This window comes from Ranitomeya variabilis, chromosome 1 (assembly GCF_051348905.1).
Source record: "Ranitomeya variabilis isolate aRanVar5 chromosome 1, aRanVar5.hap1, whole genome shotgun sequence".
NCBI classification, from domain to species: Eukaryota; Metazoa; Chordata; class Amphibia; order Anura; family Dendrobatidae; genus Ranitomeya; species Ranitomeya variabilis.
Genome location: NC_135232.1, coordinates 101,089,361 through 101,109,732, shown reverse-complemented (window position 1 = coordinate 101,109,732; position 20,372 = coordinate 101,089,361). Strand labels below are relative to the sequence as shown.

The window sequence follows — 20,372 nt, the reverse complement described above, 5'->3', positions numbered from 1 at the left end:
ATTGATTTACATTGTACTGTAGATCACTTGCAGATATGCAGCGTTTCTTATGGAAAAGTCATAGTTACTCACCGATAACGGTGTTTCTCGGAGCCCATGACAGCACTACGGAGAGAGGGGATCCGCCCTTCAGGGACAGGAAACCTACAGATAAAAAGGGCGGTACCTCTCCCTCGCATCAGTTGGTTTACAGAGCATTGGAGGACCTCCAGGTTAGTTACAACAGAAAAAAAATATTATAACATTGCTTATTAGAGGAACACCGTGCCTATATTATATTAGATAAGGTATATATAAGAAAAGTGCTCACCGCACTCGTGATGGGAGGGAATAAGAGAGTGCTGTCATGGGCTCCGAGAAACACCGTTATCGGTGAGTAACTGACTTTCTCGGTCTCCCATGACAGCACTACGGAGAGAATTACAGAGATTAAGCTTAGGGAGGGACCACAGCCTCGAGAACCCTTCGCCCGAAGGTCAAGTCAGACACAGAGGCTAGATTTAATCTATAGTGTCTAAAAAAGGTTGATGGTGATGACCAGGTGGCCGCTTTGCAGATTTGCTCAATTGATACATCTGACCTCTCAGCCCATGAGGTAGCTACTGCCCTTGTGGAATGCGCTTTTATACCATCCGGGATCGTATTCCCCGTGGATGAATTTGCCAAGGCTATTGCCTCCTTTATCCACCTTGCCAAGGTACCTTTGGATGCACGGAATCCTTTTCTGGGACCCTGAAAACAGACAAATAAAGAGCCTTCCTTCCTATACTCCCTGGTGGAATCTAAATATTGGACTAGACATCTTCTGACATCTAAATTATGGAAATTTCGCTCTCTCATTTTTAGGGTCTGGGCAAAAGAACGGCAGGGATACTTCTTGTGACCTATGAAATTTTGATGCCACTTTTGGCAAATAGGCCGGGTCGGGTTTAAGAGTGACTCTGTCATCTAATATTTTTGTAAAAGGTGGGTTAGAGGACAGGTCTTGAATGTCACTTATTCTGCGCGCAGATGTTAAAGCTACCAGAAGAATAGTCTTAAGTGATAGTGTTTTAATGGAAATTGTGTTTATGGCTTCGAATGGAGGACCATTAGTGCAGAGAGAACTAAGTTTAGGTCCCATGAGGGCAGTTTTTGAGTAACTAGAGGTTTTGACCTGGTTAAAGCTTTAATAAGTCTTACTACCCATGGATTGGCTGCAATATTTTGATTATAGAGTGCTCCCAGAGCTGCTATTTGTACCTTCAGAGTACTAACCGCCAACCCCTGTTCCAGACCTTTTTGTAGGAATTTAACTATTTTATCAATAGAAGGCCCATCCTGGACTTTTACTTTGGAGACGGATAAGAATTTTTTCCATGTTTTCCCATATGCTTTAGTAGTAATAGGTTTTCTACTTTTTAACAACGTGGCTACTAAGTTGTCCGAAAACCCCCTGTGTTTCAATAGTCTCCGTTCAAAATCCAGGCTGTTAAATGTAAGTTCGTCTCCTGTGGGTGGAAGATCGGCCCTTGCTGTAGTAGGTCTGGTATATTCGGTAGGATCCATGGGTCTGAGACCGATAGCATCCTTAGCCAGGAAAACCATGTCCATTTTGGCCAGAATGGGGCTATAAGGATCATTTTTGTTTTGTCCTCTCTGACTTTCCGAATGACTGCCGGGATCAGAACAATTGGAGGAAAAGCACATGTTAGTTTGTGGGTCCATGGAATCAGAAAAGCATCCAGAGCCTGGGGGTTCCCTTCCGGGTTTAGTGAGCAAAACATGTTTACTTTTTTGTTTTTGGAATTGGCGAATAAATCTATTGTTGGGGTTCCCCACATCTCCGTAATCTGGTTGTAGATGGATTGGTTTAGGGACCACTCGCCTTGTTTTAACTGAGTCCGACTCAAGTAATCTGCCTTTTCGTTGTGTGACCCCTGAATATGTAGTGCCGAAAGGGATAGTAGATTTTCTTCTGCAAGACTGATAATTTTGGCAGAGGAACTCAGTGATCGAGACCTTCTTCCTCCCTGGTGGTTTATATATGCTACTGTCACCTTGTTGTCCGAAAAAATTCGGACATGATGGCCTCGAATATAGGTTAGAAAAAAATAGAAGAGCTCGATACACCGCCCAAAGTTCTTTTTGGTTCGAGGATGCTGATAGTTCCTGAACTGTCCAGTCTCCCTGAGCCACCCTGTTTTCCATGTGAGCCCCCCACCCCCTGGGACTCGCATCGGTTGTTATTACCCGAGATATTTTTGGTACCCAAGGGATTCCCTTTGAAAGGTTTCGGCGCTTTCCCCACTAGAGAAGGGAATGAATAACTGAGGAATTTAGAATGATGCGACCTTCTAAATTGTCTTTTAGTATTGACTGCCATTCCAGTATAAGCCATTGAAGCTCTCTCGTGTGGAATTGTGCGAAAGGTACTGCTGGCAGACATGAAGAGTGAGAGCCCAGTAGCGACATCCCCTTCCTTAGAGTCATGGAGGGGTTGTGTAGAGTTCGTACTATCATAGTCATTATATTGTCTTTTTTGGACACTGGGAGTCGGCATTCTTGGACCTGGGAGTCTAATGTTAGTTCCAGAAACTCCTGAATTTGACAGGGTTCCAACTTTGATTTTTTTATATTTATGAGCCAACCCAAGTCCATTAGAATATTTATCAATCGGTCCCGCTGTTCCCTGCAACTTTGAGCCGAGTCACTTGCAATAAGAAAATCGTCCAAGTAAGGGACTATTAATATATTTTGTTCCCTTATGTGGGCCATCATTTCCGCTACTATTTTTGTAAACACTCGCGGAGCAATTGAGATCCCGAACGGGAGGGCTCTGTATTGGAAATTTCTTACTTGACCCTCTATGGGTACCGACATGCTGAGAAATTTCTGAGATTGTTTGTGGATGGGTACATGATAATATGCGTCGGTTAGGTCTATCACGACCACGTAGCAGTTCGGAAAGAGGATTTTTATGGTAGACTTTATTGTTTCCATTTTGAATTTTTGATTTTTTACATATATTTGTTCAGGTTTTTTAGATTTATTATCGTTCGAAAAGAGCCGTCGGGTTTTGGCACTAGAAATAGCGGGGAGTAAAATCCCTTCCCTATTTCTTGAGGGGAGATCTCTTGAATTACAGATTTTTGTAATAGGGAAATAATTTCCTTTTCTAGTGCGGCTTGCTCTGCTGCTGAAGACCTTGTCTTTGTTACTACATAATTTTGAGGGGGTAAAGAGATAAAATCTATTTTTAGACCGTGGTGAATTAGATTTAGGATCCAGGTATTGTTGGATATTTTCTTCCAGGCGGGAAGGAATGAAGTGAGTCTTCCTCCCACAATAGGGAAAATGTCATTTGGAGGGTTTTTTGTCACGGAAGGTGTTGCCAAAAATGTAACCCCTATCTTTTCTCCTTCCTTCTTCCCATTTACTCTGTTCTCTGGGGGGTCTTTGGTGAAAAAATCTCCGGCTCCGAAAGGACTGTCTGAATGGAGCTGGTCCCAGGTTTGGAAAACCTTTCTTTTTGTCCCCAGCTTTCTGAAGGATGTCATCCAAGGTCTCCCCAAACAAGAAATTTCCCTCACATGGAATGGAACATAATTTTAATTTCGTCTGGACATCCCCCAGCCAACTTTTAAGCCATAAAGTTCTTCTGGCTGCATTGGAAAGGGCAGCGGCTTTGGATGTTAAGCGCAGAGTCCGCTGAAGAATCTGCTAGGAACGCTGCTGCCGCTCTAATTACAGGGATTGAATCCAGTAACTTATTCCTGACCTGTCTTTAATCTGTTTTTCTAATAGGTCAATCCACACCATTAAAGATCTGGAGGTGCATGTCGCAACAACCGCAGGTCTCAAGCTACCTCCAGCCGATTCCCACGCCCCCTTGAGAAAAGTATCCGCTTTTTTATCTAAAGGGTCCTTAAGGGTACCTCATATCCTCAAACGGGAGCGCAAATTTTTTCGAAGCCTTGGCTACCGCGACATCCAATTTAGGCGCCTTATCCCAGGAAGTAGACGCCTCGTCTTCGAAAGGATACTTCCTTTTAAGCGAGGGTACTGAGGAGTTTCTCCTATCAGGTTTCTCCCACTCTTTTTTTAATCAGCGTTTGGACGTTGGAATTTAGGGGAAATGTTCTCCGCTTTTTCTGCCATAGACCACCGAACATTATGTCTTGAGCCGTTCTATCGGGACGGGGATCCTCTACCCCCATAGTAGCTCTAACTGCTTTTACTAGAGTATCTACCTCCTCTAGTGGGAAACAGTGACGGCCCGAATCTTCGTTGGAGGAAGATAATGAGGAATCAGAGTTGTTAGAATCTGTGTCCTCGGATGAAGACTGGTCAGAGTGGGAATATACTGTCTCTTTTTTCTTATCTTTCCCTTTTTTGAAAGATATAAGCGCATTCTGAACCTCAGATCTGAGTATCGTTTTTAGGTAAGATGCGAAATCGGGGGTCTCTTCACATAGTAATCGTTGAATACACGATTTACAAAGCTTTTTGTTCCAGGCTACCGGCAAAGCTTTGTCACAGGTGGGGCAGGATTTTTTTTTTTCTCCAACCTCTTCTTTCCCTATTAAGGGAGAAGAAGGAACCCCATTATAAAACATGAACTTTCTCAGAGATCACTCACCATTCAGACGTGAACGTAGGTAACGGTTGTGGAAGAGGGCCCGGGTCTGGTAGAGGAAACTCTTGAGGAGGAGAGTTGATCACTGCAGCAGATCTGCTGTGCTGCGTGGAATGGCTGCTAGACCCACTTCTCCTGGCCTTAGGGTCCGCCTGCTTCCTATGGTGCTGGTGCTGCTGCCTCGGATGCTGCTCCGGTTCCTGCTGCAAATCGCTGTCCTCCATGTTTCCAGGGAGTTAGTGCAACAACCATGTGTGCACACTATCTCCCTATTTGAATCTGGCGCCACCTCCCAGCGTCCGGCGTTCTTCCGGTCCTACGTCACGTCCCCCGGGGAGAACCGGAAGTCCTGCCGCATTTCCGGAGCGGCGGCCATCTTTGTACATCCGGAGCGTGCGCTTGTCGGCACAGGAGCTCCGGGTGTCTCAGCGCCCCTTCCTCATTCAGAGTGGCGGTGATTCTCCCCCCGCACACCCTGAAGAACCCCTCGGTTCCAGCGATGGCGGCTTCGGGCACCGGACGAGCCGCGGCAGGAGCCTCCTCGCTGCCGGAACCCGGCTGTCCGGTCCCGGTCCATTGGATACGGCGTCTTCTTACAGGTACCACCGAAAAGTGGTTCCCTGTCAGGGACAGGAAACCAACTGATGCGAGGGAGAGGTACTGCCCTTTTTATCTGTAGGTTTCCTGTCCCTGAAGGGCGGATCCCCTGTCTCCGTAGTGCTGTCATGGGAGACAGAGAAAAAAAGCTGCAGTTCTGCAGGAAATCTGCAACGTGTGCACATACCCTTAGTGGGGCTGGAGATAGGATATCCTGTGGTTTGTGTTCTGAGGAGGAAAGACTGAACCAGTTTTGCTCCAGAGCGGGCAGCTCCCCGCAAATGTATGGATTGTGTTACAGTATTTTGGTTTTTTTGACTACCTATTTTGCCCGAAGGTCTGTGTATTTTTTTCCCTTTATGTTGGTTTTTTGTCGTCTGTCTAATAAACCAACAGAAGATTTAAAGAGACAGTGTTCCTGTTTTCTAAGTCTGTCTACCGCTGAGTAAACTGAACTACCACACGCTGTACAGTGATCTAGTCTTAAAATAGGTTGACTGGATTGGTTCCACTGAAGGGCTGTTGGCCGGAAGAGTGGACCAGAGGCAGGAGAATGATCCGGTAGCCGGGTCAGAACCAGGAGGTTGGTACAGAAACAAAATAGTAAGACACGAGAATAGTCAAAAAACGAGCCGAAGTCAAAATCAAGAATGTCTATAGTTAATACAATCAGGATAACCAGAACTTCACTGAAGCTAGTCAAAATATAACTGGCAATAGACAGCAGGAGTTCAGGAGCATAAATAGCTTGCAGCCCCACCCAGGTCACACAGCAGGGAGCAAACACTGACCGAAGTTAACTCTAGGTCCGCCCGGCGACAGAAGCTGACACAGGAAAGGCAGACACTAATACGAATCTCACAGATAGCAGTAATGGGATTGTTTTCTATGGAAACACATCCACCATCCTTTGCCCTATTTTTTGCGTATATAACCTTTTCTACTACTCACAAGTCTCCAAAAAAGAACTGCGATGTCCCGAGTCTGTTGGAGAGGAGATTCAGACATTCCTTGGCATCTTTATAGATCTGTCAAAACAAACAGAACCTGCTTAAATCGACTGACAGAAAAATCCGCAAATATACTGAAACTGAAAAGTAATATACCTGCCACTCTTGTGTCAATTAAAAGGACACTATTCTGGCATAGAATATGCCTCTATTCAACAACCGCAAAGATTTTGGGGCTTGGCACTCCATCATGAGGCCTAACAGATTTTGCTAATGGAGGTTTAACATTGGGCAATAAGTAGTAACTCCCAACCTTACACTGAGCCGACCAATACTGTTATAAAGGCAATATTTCAATAGAAAGTTAGATTTGCATATGATAAATGACGTGTTAACATTATAACACTCAGAGAGGATTAGACTAACGAACCTATGATTAAATATAAGTCTGTCTTCCAGAAGATCCCGAGCCCTGCCAGTAAGCGATTACTTGTTCTAACCACTAAGAATATTTGAACTTTCTCTCTGCTATTGTTTCTGGATTCAGAAAGTGGAAAACTTTGTCAGCTATATTATTTCTAGCAAACCAAAGCGGTAAAGAGACAAAGTAAATAATGGCAGATCTCCATAGTAAAATCTCATTTATGCCTTATATCAGAAAATAAATATGTGAAAATTATACAAGTTCTCTTCCCCCTTGACTCCCCATCAATGATATATAAATACAGTTTTTATTCCTCCCGCGGTGTATGTAAATATGCTCAGTCCGGTCCGATGGGTGGGGCTTATTGTCCATCCCACCCCTCGTCTTACTGTATGCATCCGTTTCTGTGAACATCACAGATAGCGTACAGTTACCGCGTGTGCACAATCAAATGGCCTCTCGCGCGTGCGCAGTATGCTTTGCCCAACTGTGGGCAAAGCATAAAATCAATATTGCGCGTGCGCTGACATACCACATTACATTCTATGGCCCGGAAGAATTACCCGAAAGGAATGCGTAGAGCAAGCCAGGAGTGGGGGAGAGACGGACAATAAGCCCCGCCCATCAGACCGAGCAGATTTACATACACCGCGAGAGGAATAAAAACGTTAATTATGTATCATTGGTGGGGAGTCAAGTGGTATAAAAAGTGCTTGTATAATGCAGAGCTGGCACTAAATTGAAATATATTTTTACATGATATGCCAAAAAAAGTGGAGACAGATTCCCTTTAAACCACAATCAAATGACGCTGAGCTACATAGTCCTTGGGTAAGAGTGATGCCACGGCTGGGAAAAAAGCACTTATGTCCTTCTCTTGGTTTGTTTGTGACCACAGTTATACTTTAAGGCTATGTTCCCATGATGAGCTTTTGGTGAGTTTTTGATGTTGCAGATATACAGAATTTCTGCACCTATTAGGTAAAATAGATTACTTGGTAAATTATTATTTTTTATTGCATTTTTTTAGTGCATTTTTATTACATGCATTTTTAATGCGTTTTTTGGGGTCTTTGCTCCTTTGAGTACGAGTAATATCCTGGCACTTATTTTGAAGACCGTAGGAAAAAAAAGTCATTGAGCATTAAAAGCGCCCAGCATCAGGCAGCATGCCATCTTTCCAGCGACTGGAAAGGACAGTGACCTTTTAGGACATAAAATGCAATAAAATCCTAACAATCTGCATTCTGTAATTACCTGAGCTTCCACTTCATTCATGCTGTATAGTGGTGGTTGTCCCTTGGTCACTAGAATTCTATTCAGAGCTTCTCTTGACATCTTTCCGGGTAAGTAAAATCTTAAAGGGAAAGGAGTCCGTGAAGAGTACCAGGGCCTCGTCACACTGGAATAATTGTCAGAATCAACCCAAAACGTATGCAGCTGGGACAAAATTAGAAAAGATTGGTGAGTATACAGGAACTGCTGGAATATCCTTTTATGATGTCAAAATGGAGATATTGCCTGGACACTACAGTATGTGACCCTTCTGTAGACGCAATTTATTATGTGTGAGCCCTATGGGCCTAGAAGAAGGGCATCATTTTTGTAACTGACCAGAAATGATGGAGTTGCTTTAAAGTATTTTTTCTAAATAAAAGGAATGTTTAAAAAAAAAAAAAAAGGCCACATCAACATTCTAGCTTAAAGAGTTATTCCCAAAATAGTGTTATTCCCTATACATAGCGGTCAGACCCAAGTTACTCCAAGAACAGGACTCTACAACCTCCAAGCCATTCACAATGGTGCTCTGCAGAGCCGGATTTCAGAGTCCTGTTCTTAAAGTGAACCTGTCAGAAGGATTTTGCTAAGTAAACTACAGGCATTGTCAGGTTGGCATCGTTACACTGATTAAAATGATCCTTGGGGTGAATAAATCTGTCTTGTGGTTCTTGTGTAATCCGTGTTTTTACTTAATGAGATGCCCATGTTCTTGGGTGGGACTGTAGGCTGAGTCTAATCTTCCTGCTCTAGGCAAGAGAAACCAAGGAAAGACCTGCCCACAGGCGCCCAGAAGCACAAACAGTCTGTCTCTCTCCCTGTCTCTATGATGTGGAACATGTATGTACGGGGCAGCCTCATTGCAATTTCACAAGAACCACAAGACAGATTTCTTCACCCCAGGTATCATTGTAATCAGTGCAACAACGCCAACCTGACAATCCCTGTAGTTTACTTAGCAAAGTTCTGCTTACAGGTTCACTTTAATATAGCTGATGGTCCCACTGGTCGCATCCTCAGCAATCAGTAAGTTATCCTCTGTCCTTAGGATAGGGGATAACTTAGTATCTTTGGACCAACCCTTTATGCATTTGCCATGTATATATTGGCAAATTTGTTCACACTTATCCAATACACCACAAGGATCTTTACATTTTCCATTGCAGCGAATACAACATAAAAGTTGCTAAACATCTAGAGGAGCATTTCTTTAACATGTTTTAAACAATGACAGCCTTATCATTATTATTGGACACTTTTCAGACTTTTCCGACCCTACATGAGCAGCAGTGCTCTCCCAGTGCACAATTTCTACTAATATATTGTACTAAACAACATTTATTTCACAAGAGCAAGGGGCCCAGATAATCCCACTCCCCCCTTGGTCCTCTACATACCCTCTTCTCTGTCAGTATAAAGGCCCCGTCACACACAGCGACGCTGCAGCGATACAGACAACGATGCTGATCGCTGCAGCGTCGCTGTTTTGTCGCTGTGTGGTCGCTGGGGAGCTGTCACACAGACCGCTCTCCAGCGACCAACGATGCCGAGGTCCCCGGGTAACCAGGGTAAACATCGGGTTGCTAAGCGCAGGGCCGCGCTTAGTAACCCGATGTTTACCCTGGTTACCAGTGTAAAATGTAAAAAAACAAACACTACATACTCACCTTCGCGTCCCCCGGCGTCCGCTTCCTGCACTGACTGAGCGCCGGCCCTAACAGCAGAGCGGTGACATCACCGCTGTGCTGTACTTTCACTTTACGGCCGGCAGTCAGTCAGTGCGGGAAGCGGACGGCAAGGGACCTGACGGACACCGGAATGTGAGTATGTACTGTTTGGTTTTTTTTACATTTACGATGGTAACCAGGGTAAACATCGGGTTACTAAGCGCGGCCCTGCGCTTAGTAACCCGATGTTTACCCTGGTTACCAGTGAAGACATCGCTGAATCCGTGTCACACACACCGATTCAGCGATGTCAACGGGACCTCAACGACCAAAAAAAGGTCCAGGCCATTCCGACACGACCAGCGATCTCACAGCAGGGGCCTGATCGCTGGTACGTGTCAAACATAGCGAGATCGCTACTGAGGTCGCTGTTGCGTCACAAAACTTGTGACTCAGCAGCGATCTCGCTAGCGACCTCGCTATGTGAGACGGGGCCTTAATTCATGGGGTTAATAAGATTTCTACAGCATTGTCTAAATACGTACTATTGCCGGTAGCAGCTTCTCCTCAAGTAGGGCAATGTATGCCAGGGTGTCGGATCCCTCTCTTGCTGACAACACATAATCGGCATTATATTTCTGTAAATAACACGTGTAAACATCATCAGTGATAACATTTTGCTGCATTTTATATAATACTGAGTTATGCTGTTCCTATTAGCCCAAAAATAGTGAAAAATCATAAGAACAGTATATTCACTTTACTGTTCCTCTACGTCACTGTCATTCCCAAACTGATCACTCGCCAGTCTCTACACTGCCTGCCCCATCTGTATGGCAGTGTGTTCACTGCAGCCAATCATTGGCTGCAACATTGTAAAATGCTGTGTAAAATATAGAATTATAAAAAACGGCGTGGGCTGCTGCACAATTTTTATAACCAACAGCAAGAAAGACCACGGCTGATGTTAATAATCTGGGACAATACCCCATAAGGTTCCCAGGAAATTAATAACAGCTCAGAGCTGTTTGCTTAGCTTTTACTGGTGAATTTACGGGAGCCCCCAGAAAAAAAAAAATTGCGTAGGGTCCCCCTATAAATTCAAACCAGCAAAGGTTAAACAGACAGCTGTGAGTTGATATCCATAGCCTGGGAAGGTGTCAGAGATATTGCCTCCCCCAGGCTACCAACATCAGCCCTTTGCCACCCTTGAAATGGTGCATCCATAAGATGCGCCAAATCTGGGGCTTAGCCTCGCTCTCCCCACTTGCCCTATGGAGGTGGCAAGTGGGATAATATTTGTGGGGTTGATGCCACCTTTGTATTGTGAGGTGACATCAAGCCCAGGGGTTAGTAATGGAGAGGCGTCTATAAGACGCCCCCATTATTAACCCCATAGTAAGTATTGAAATAAACACACAGCAAGAATAAAATCCTTTATTTGAAATAAAAACCAACACCCTGTTTTACACATTTATTTAAAAATAAAAAAAACAAATTGAAGCCCTTGTCCCTGTAAAAAGAACAAAATAATAAACAACCATTTATTTCCCTCACCTGTCCGAAGTGCAGATGAGCCATACTGTTCCACATAATATGTGGTTTACAACCTAAGTGGTGGCATGATGTGACTGTCCAGGCTGAAAACCATGGGAGAATGAGGTGAAGTGCGCGCAGCTGCAGTGACAAACGGTGATGTTATAGAGGTCACCGCCGGTCATTGAATCTACATTCCCACAATTCACGCAGGCATTGCTCAGGTGTGATTTTGGCCAATTCTTCCACACAAACACTCCTCAAATCCTGAATTTTGTGTGGGCTCCATCTATGAACTCTGAGGTTTAGTTCCTGTAATACATTTTCTGGTGGATTCAGGTCAGGTGATTGGCTGGGCCATTTTATCAGCTTTAGTTTCTTTCTATAAAACCAACTGAGCGCTTCCATGGCTGTTCGGCTCATTTTGTTTTGCTGAAATGTCCACCCTTGTTTCATGTTCATCATCCTGGTAGATGGCAGAGGAATTTTATCAAGAATATTTCAGTACATTTGTCCAGTCATCCTTCCTTCAATCACATGAAGTTTGACAGTGCAGTATGCTGAAAACAGCCCCACACCATGATGTTCCTGCCTCCATTCTTCACTGTTGGTATGGTGTCCTAAAATAGTTCATATTGTGGTATCCAAAAAGTTCAATTTTGGTCTCATCTGACCAGACTATATTTTCCCAGTATTTCACAGGCTTGTCTCATGTTGTTGAGTAAACTGTAAACGCTCTTGAACATGCTTTTTGTTCAACAATGGAGTCTTGCGTGGTGAGTCTGCCTACAGGCCACGGAGGTTGAGTGCATTACGGTACTTATAGTTTTCTTTGAAACAATTGTACGTGCTGATTCCTGGTCTTTCTGCAGCTTTTCACAGGTGGTCCTTGGCTCTTGAAAAACTCTTCTGATAATTCTTTTCACTCCTCTTTCTGAAATCTTACACTTAACTTAATTTATGGACATCTATGGTGGCTTTGCCTGTGTGGATTGGATGGGTTGTTACTGACATCTGGTGAGAATTTCATGTCAATAGCATCTTTAGAAATATATTTACATAGAAAATTGGTGACGTGTTCGTTACTTATTTCACCAACCGTAGATAAACATGTCAAGGTATCAAAACATGAACATTAGGGTCCCGATTCATCAAGACAAGCGTATTTCACATTGGTTGTGATGAGGGGGCGGGGTGGATTATGAGGCGCCTGATTAATTAAGAGGCATAAAGGAGATAACCACATACAACTGCTTCTATTTCATTTGTCAGATTCTGCCATTTCTCTCCAGCAGAATAGGAAGCGGTGTTAAGCTTTGTAATTTCAGTGGGATAAGCAGACCACCGGAGATGCGGGCGTCTCTACAAAAAGCTACTGCGGCCTGCTGTTCTAGCTTAGGAATCCGACTGATTTCTTCTTACTAGTTATGAAGTGTGTGCCAGTCCCTAGTAAAATGATACAAGCATTCCGGAGCCAGATCTTTGAACTGACACCTTTGTCCCCCATATGGGACTCATAGAGATGTGCGCTATATATTCAGGGGTCAGCGGAGAGGTGGGATTTACATGTCACTAATAAAAGTAATGGACTGAAACTAAGTTCTCCTGGAGATGATCTTACATGTGTGAAATATATACCCAGACTATAACAATCTACACTGTGGAGACGTCAATACTTTAATACAACTGTTCTTTATATTTAACCCCTAAAGGACAGGGTTATTCTGAAAGCCAAAAGGAAAAGTTGCATTTTTCACATGGCATTATTTTTCAGCACATGACTTACTGAACCACTTCTATTAACCCTTGATTGGGAAAAACAGTAACTACGTGATTGCTCTTTTTTTTAAGGTTTTAATTATGCCATTCACTGTGCAACACAAACAATGTGCTATATTTATTCTATGAATCAGTATGATTACAAAAGTACCAAATTTATGCATGTTTTATGACTTTTGCATGAAAAATACACTTATTTTTTTTTTTTAAATTCTATTTAGCTGTGTTTATGTATTTTGTATGACAAGCTGTAGTTTCCATTTTCAGGGGTAAAAGCAACTTCTAATTTCTTTGTTTGGGAGCCGGGATAAACCAAAAAACATCATTTTGAGTAATGCTTTTAATTTCCTTTTCACAGTGTTCATCATACAGGGTAAATAATGTGATAATTACAAAGTGGCGATACCAGTTTTGTCATTTTTTTCCCCATAAAATAGCATGTTTTATTATTTTGTTTGTTCACTGCAATTTTTTTTTTTATAACCTACTGCTAAGCAGCCTATTAGACTCTGGCAGGTCAATGTACATGGCACACAATTGTTAGCCTTCTGGTTGCATTGGCAACCTATCAGAACCCCTTGACTGCTATTGATCGAGGAATCTATGGTTTTCAACAGTTGGAATCTTAGCTGGCTCCTAAGCCAACGCCAATTCTCTTTTATATTTTCTGACATAAAACATTACATTTATTTTTAAGCTAATGTTATGATATAACATAAAAATTAGTTATGGTATATGGCCTAATAAAAGGAAACATAACCAGGAAGCTACCAGATTAACTAGGAAAGTCATGAAATGATGGGGTTGATTTAGTATGAATGAATGGAGTTGCACTGCGCATCTTTATTAAGGTGTTGCTGCCTCTGCTGGGTACTGCAGAACAGCTCTAATTCAGGAGAACATAAGGGAACAGGACAGGATGTGTGCTGCAATACTCAGCAGGGTCTACTACAAATTAAATGGAGGGCATTTTTAATAACTTTTGACCGGACAACCCTTTTTTAAGCCCAATGTTTTTTCCACTGTAACTTTAGTTTGATCCCAACACATCCACATTCCTTTTGCACGAGTATTCAGCAAACAGAGCAAGTGGAAATTCATGAGAACAAAAATGTTATTACTAAACATTTTGTGGATTACCAAACTTTCCACTTAAAGTCAGGTGGCTGACTGGCATTTCTAAGAATGCTTCTTACAGATGTTTCATGACCGTGCCACACTCAATTAACTCCAGTCAGAAGACAGAGTTTGAGTCCAGAATTAGGGAACTTATTCAATGACTTTCAAAGAATGACATCAGTTTTTAAAATGAACCAGTTTTCAGAAAAGCTATAGAGAGAGTCTCCAGCTGTGGAAGACTTGTCGACCATGCATTATACTAGGTTCTCAATGATAGGAACAGGTACTGTCAGGGCGGAGTCAGCACCTGGCACACCAGGACAAGTCCCGGGGCCCTTAGCACCAAGGCTGTGGAGTCAGCAAGCCAAAACTCCCACATCTCACTTTCCCCTACAGCACTGATCACTACTGAGCTTGTACATAAAGTGCAGCACAGATTCATCTCCTCTATGACTCCACAGCACTGGTCACTACTGAGCTTGTACATAAAGTGCAGCACAGATTCATCTCCTCTATGACTCCACAGCACTGGTCACTACTGAGCTTGTATATAGAGTGCCGCACAGATTCATCTCCTCTGACTCCACAGCACTGGTCACTACTGAGCTTGTACATAAAGTGCAGCACAGAATCATCTCCTCTGACTCCACAGCACTGGTCACTACTGAGCTTGTACATTAAGTGCAGCACAGATTCATCTCCTCTATGACTCCACAGCACTGGTCACTACTGAGCTTGTATATAGAGTGCCGCACAGATTCATCTCCTTTATGACTCCACAGCACTGGTCACTACTGAGCTTGTACATTAAGTGCAGCACAGAATCATCTCCTCTGACTCCACAGCACTGGTCACTACTGAGCTTGAACATTAAGTGCAGCACAGATTCATCTCCTCTATGACTCCACAGCACTGGTCACTACTGAGCATGTGCATAAAGTGCAGCACAGATTCATCCCCTCTATGACTCCACAGCACTAACACTCCCTCCCTGACTAGTCACGTACTAATTTGCTTATTGCGAGCAGTTTCTAAATGGATTTTATTTAGCCATCACTTAACCGCGAAAAAGGGGATTATTATAAAGTGGCTATAGGGTGTAATAAAGACATGGTGGCAGTTTTGGAGGACTAGGGCAGGTGACAAGTTCCCTTTATGAAAAATTACCACTACCTTACAAATACCCTTCTTTCTAATTTAATACCATCAGATTATGGCGGTGATGAGGGATAGTCCAGTTCCACAAATCAGTCTAGTTTTCCGAGTTAGTGAAACAGAACAAAAGACATTTTATGATGAAAATACCAAGGCAGAACAGTAAAACTAATCAGTCTGCAAATCTAATCAGCGCAACCTATACAATAACATGAGAGCAACTCACCTGTTTTCTAAAAAAGCTTAAAATGTTGACAGGGTGGGTAATAACGTTGTCCTCATATGTTAATGTGGGCACTGCACCTAAATGAAGAATACCAGATACATTAATTTCTATAACAAAACATTAAATCTTTACGGGATATAAAAAGCACCGTTCACCAAATTTTTCATGCTGAACTGGACACACGATATAATAGTAGCAGAATAAAACATTTTTTTTCTTTTTCCTCCCTGTTGCAAGCAAATATTTGGCATTTAGACAGTTAATTTTGGTTAAGTCCAAATGGAATTACCAGAGAGATTTCACTGGAGGTATGTTCTGCTTCCTCTTTCTAACACTGACCAATCATAAGCAGACAGCAACACATTGTAGAAAGAAGAACACGCTGCCATATAGCATTGACAGTGTGCTCTCCTCACTGCAGAGTGATGACGTGTGCTGGAGCACAGCAGAGCCCAGTGTGATTACTCTACAGCTTTCAGCGCTCGTCTCTGGCAGTCAGTATGGGGGGGGGGGGGGGAAGGAAGGGCAGTACTGCACAAGCCGAGTCTCATTACAAACACTTCTAGCAGCTTTCCTCTCAAATTCAGCTTAGCCTTATTAGCAGAAACAAAAAATCCAGGATTCTGAGGTTCCAGAGAAAATGGGGATAAAAATAAATAAATCTTGCCAAATCAGACAAGGTGATTTTCTGGATTTGTTTTCTCATTTTGACTCTGATAGTTGTGGTCTACCTATGATGTCAATTACAGGCCTCTCTCATCTTTTTAAGTGGGAGAACTTGCACAAATGGTGGCTGACAATACTTTTTTTCCGCACTGTATATAGTAAAGCAACATCTTTTTGGGAAAAGTGTAAGAACGATATGCAGAAAACATTAGGGAAAAATAGGAAGTGGCAAGAAATATTAATTATAATTGTGGATGATAGGTGTCTGGATTTTCTTTTCATATAGTTATTGTTTAAAATTAATAAAAAATACCTACCGTATATACTCGAGTATAAGCCCATTTTTTAGGCTGAAAGTGCCCTTCTTGGCTTATACTCGATTCATTGTCCCAGGGGGTCGGCGGGGGAGGGGGGAGTGGCAGGAGTCCGCAGTGGTCACATCATACTCACCCCCTTCTGGCGCGGTCTCTGCACGTCCCTGCTTCTCAGATGGTCTCCGTTATATGGGGCATATTATTCTATGGAGCATATTATGAGGCCATCAGCCTTTATGGAGCAGCATATGGGGCTTATTATTCTATGGAGCGTCTTATGGGGCCATCATTAACCTTTTATGCAGCACTATATGGGCCATATTTTAATATGGAACATCTTATGGGGCCATTACTAACCTTTGTGCAGCATAATATGGGGCATATTTTTTGTATGGAGCATCTTATGGGGCCCATCATAAACTTCATGGACCATTATATGGGGCATATTTTGTATCGAGCATCTTATGGGGCCCATCATGAACTGTATGGAGCATTAAATGGGGCTTCTGATTCAATATGGATATTCAAAAACACAACCTACTGATGTCTCAATTAATTTTACTTTTATTGGTATCTATTTCTATTTTTTAAATTTACCAGTAGCTGCTGCATTTCCCACCCTAGGCTTATACTCGAGTCAATAAGTTTTCCCAGTTTTCTGTGGCAAAATTAGGGGGGGTCGGCTTATACTCGAGTATATACGATAATTTAAAAAAAAAAACGGCAAAGCTGTCACTGTGGTATAGACTGGATGGTAAATTTCTTGTAACTTTAGACTGTCTAGTTAAAGTTTATACCATCTATTAGTTGGCGTACTTATGCACCATAAATTTACACCAAAATTATACTGGAGATACCTGTATATAGTGGAATGCTGTGGTGGGCCAACTTGATCATTCCCATAGACTTAAATGTGGCGGCAGGATGCATGCACAACCAGCAGCTCCATATAACTTTTTGAGCCAGGGGAGGGTGGGGGAAAACAAATACCCCATAATGGCCATTGGTGGGGTCCTAGCTGAGAAACACACACTGATTTATCAATTCTCTTCTATCCAGCGGATAGGAGGTAACTTGTTCCGGTAACCCCAGAATATCCCTTTAAATTTAACAGTATCTCCTATTATTTTCAAAAGGTACACATCAAGCATGTGAACACTAAGGTCTAATGGATATCTATGCCATACAGGCATCTTTATGCTTGATTACAAGAGAGTAATATGCAATGACTTGTAATCTGGGATAAGGACATCAAAATGGCCAGGCTGGTGTAATCAGTGTATACAGCATATGCTGAGATAATGCTCATGGCATCTGTTTCAAAAGTCAAAACTAATGTTCTTTGTTTAAATACCAGACCCCTCAATTGTAAAACAGGTTACACAATCCCCTCAAATCCCCTATCACCCAAAGAAAACTATTAGTAAGCGTTCTTTCCGCAGTAAGTCACGTCTATGTGAGCGGGGGCATCTCCGTATATACTGGTAATGCTATCCAGAACCTGGATATATATTAAATAGCCCATTCTTCAAGTGCAATGTCCCTAGAACGTGATGTTAATTCCATTTTCACATGTTCTTCATTACTCTAAAGAAGTCACATTTCTTTCTCAAATTTCTTACGCATTTTTTGATCAAATGCAGCAAGAATGAAAACTATGAAGTTTTTATTTAAACTTTCAGAAGCTCATATTAACCCCTAGATGACTGGGGTGAGATTTCATTTTCGCTCTATTTTATTTTTTCCTCTTCCAGGAGCCATAACTTTTTTATTTGTCAGTCGACATGGCCAAATGAGGGTGGTTTTTAAAGAGTAGTTGTAGTTTTGAATGACGCCATCCATTTTATCATATGCAGTAACATCAAAAACCACTGATGAAAACGCAATCCTGCCATTGCTTCTGGGGTTTGTTTTTACAGCATTCATTGTATGGTAAAAAAAGAACTGGAAGCATAATTCTCCAAGTCAGTACAATTCCAAACCTGCTTAGTAATTTGTTTGGTTTTTTTTAAAGAAAATTTTCAAAAATTAGTATAAAAAAAAAAATAAATTATGATTTCCGAGACACATATTTTTTTGTATTACCAATTTGGGGTAAATATAAAGCTTTGATCGTTTTTTATTACATATTTTTAATATTTTCAAGTAGCTGTGTTGATAAAAAAGCAATTCTGGCATTTTTATTTTTTTACCTCTTTTCTGCATTTACCATACGTGTTAATTTACTTTATACTTTGATAGACCGGACATTTAGGAGTGTGACAATAACAAATATAGATTTATTTTTTTTTTATGGAGGAAACCTGGTAGGAGAATGTAATTTTTACTTTTTATATCCTATTCATTTGTCTCCTGGAGACCTGAACCTGCGATCCTTTCATCATTTGTTCTATTTACTACAATACCATAGCATTACAGTATACAGAGACACATGCTGTCTATGTAACAAGGCCAGCATCTGCCTTTGTTTGTAGTGGACGCTGCCTTTAACCCCTTCATGACCTTGGGATTTTCCGTTTTTCCGTGTTCGTTTTTCACTCCCCTCCTTCCCAGAGCCATAACTTTTTTATTTTTCCGTCAATTTGGCCATGTGAGGGCTTATTTTTTGCGGGACGAGTTGTACTTTTGAGCGACATCATTGGTTTTACCATGTCGTGTACTAGAAAACGGGAAAAAAATTCCAAGTGCGGTGAAATTGCAAAAAAAGTGCAGTCCCACACTTGTTTTTTGTTTGGCTTTTTTGCTAGGTTCACTAAATGCTAAAACTGACCTACGAGTACGAGTTCATAGACACCTAACATGATAACAAGACTAGGCAACATATTAACTGGGAGATTTAAAGCACTAAATAGCACCGAAAAAACCCAAAGCCCCAAGGGCAAATTAGCTCCATAAGAACCATAGGGAAAAAGGAGTATACCAGAGCAAAAGAATAATATAAATATATTTTATTAATTTAACAGACAATGCATAAATACATGTTAGTCATACAAAGGAAACGGATGGTAAAAACTAGAGTGAGTCCCCACTGGCAAACAGCACCGCTTTGACAGAGTGTTCAGTATGCAGAGAAATAATGAGGAAACAACCAGAAAGTGCGCGCTACGTTAACCCTGGGAGGGACCAAATAACCCTCCACATAGTAAATACCGGTAAATGTACAGCGCTTACCAGGTGGTATGCAGGCGGCGGTGTGTGCCAGGTGGGATTCAGTCCACGGAGACCTAACATGACTAGGTTATTTTTTATCTAAATGGTGAAAAAAAAATTCCAAACTCTGCTAAAAAAACCAACAAAAAAAACGCCATTTTCCGATACTCGTAGCGTCTCCATTTTTCATGATCTGGGGGTCGGTTGAGGGCTTATTTCTTGCGTGCCGAGCTGGCGTTTTTACTGATACCATTTCGGTGCAGATACGTTCTTTTGATCGCCGGTTATTGCATTTTAATGCAATGTCGTGGCGACCAAAAAAATGTAATTCTGGCGTTTCGAATTTTTTTCTCGTTACGCCGTTTAGTGATCAGGTTAATGCTTTTTTTTTTTTATTGATAGAACGCGGCGATACCAAATATGTGTAGATGAAAGTCAAAGAAAAAAGAAGGTAGCACTCACCCAAAATCTTCAAATGTGAAAGTCCTTTATTCCATAAATAACGAAGTTCCAGACATGGTGCGGTGCAGGTTAGGGCATAATGTTAAGAGAGGGAGCGTGTGGAGACAAGACTGACGACGGCCGTTTCGCGCACAGGCGCTTCTACGGGTCCAAGTGACTTGGACCCGTAGAAGCGCCTGTGCGCGAAACGGCCGTCGTCAGTCTTGTCTCCACACGCTCCCTCTCTTAACATTATGCCCTAACCTGCACGGCACCATGTCTGGAACTTCGTTATTTATGGAATAAAGGACTTTCACATTTGAAGATTTTGGGTGAGTGCTACCTTCTTTTTTCTTTGACTTTCATCTGGATATGTTGCCTTTGTAAAGACAGCACCTCCCTACCTTCACAGTAAGCGCATCCCGCCCTGCCTAGAGGACTGATGTCCGCAG

General features: G+C 42.2%; 1 protein-coding gene across 2 annotated transcripts in view; it reads right to left on the bottom strand.

Annotated features, from left to right (window-relative positions):
- MTX3 (metaxin 3) overlaps window positions 1–20,372 on the bottom strand; it is a 52,317-nt gene that overhangs the window by 8,401 nt on the left and 23,544 nt on the right. For both annotated transcript variants that reach the window (XM_077286782.1, XM_077286771.1), the window contains exons 3-6: window positions 15,350–15,426; window positions 10,080–10,172; window positions 7,847–8,029; window positions 6,167–6,243 (exon numbers count right to left, since the gene is read on the bottom strand). In XM_077286782.1, coding sequence (XP_077142897.1) covers window positions 6,167–6,243; window positions 7,847–8,029; window positions 10,080–10,172; window positions 15,350–15,426 — 430 coding nt within the window. The remainder of the gene's footprint in view (window positions 1–6,166; window positions 6,244–7,846; window positions 8,030–10,079; window positions 10,173–15,349; window positions 15,427–20,372) is intronic.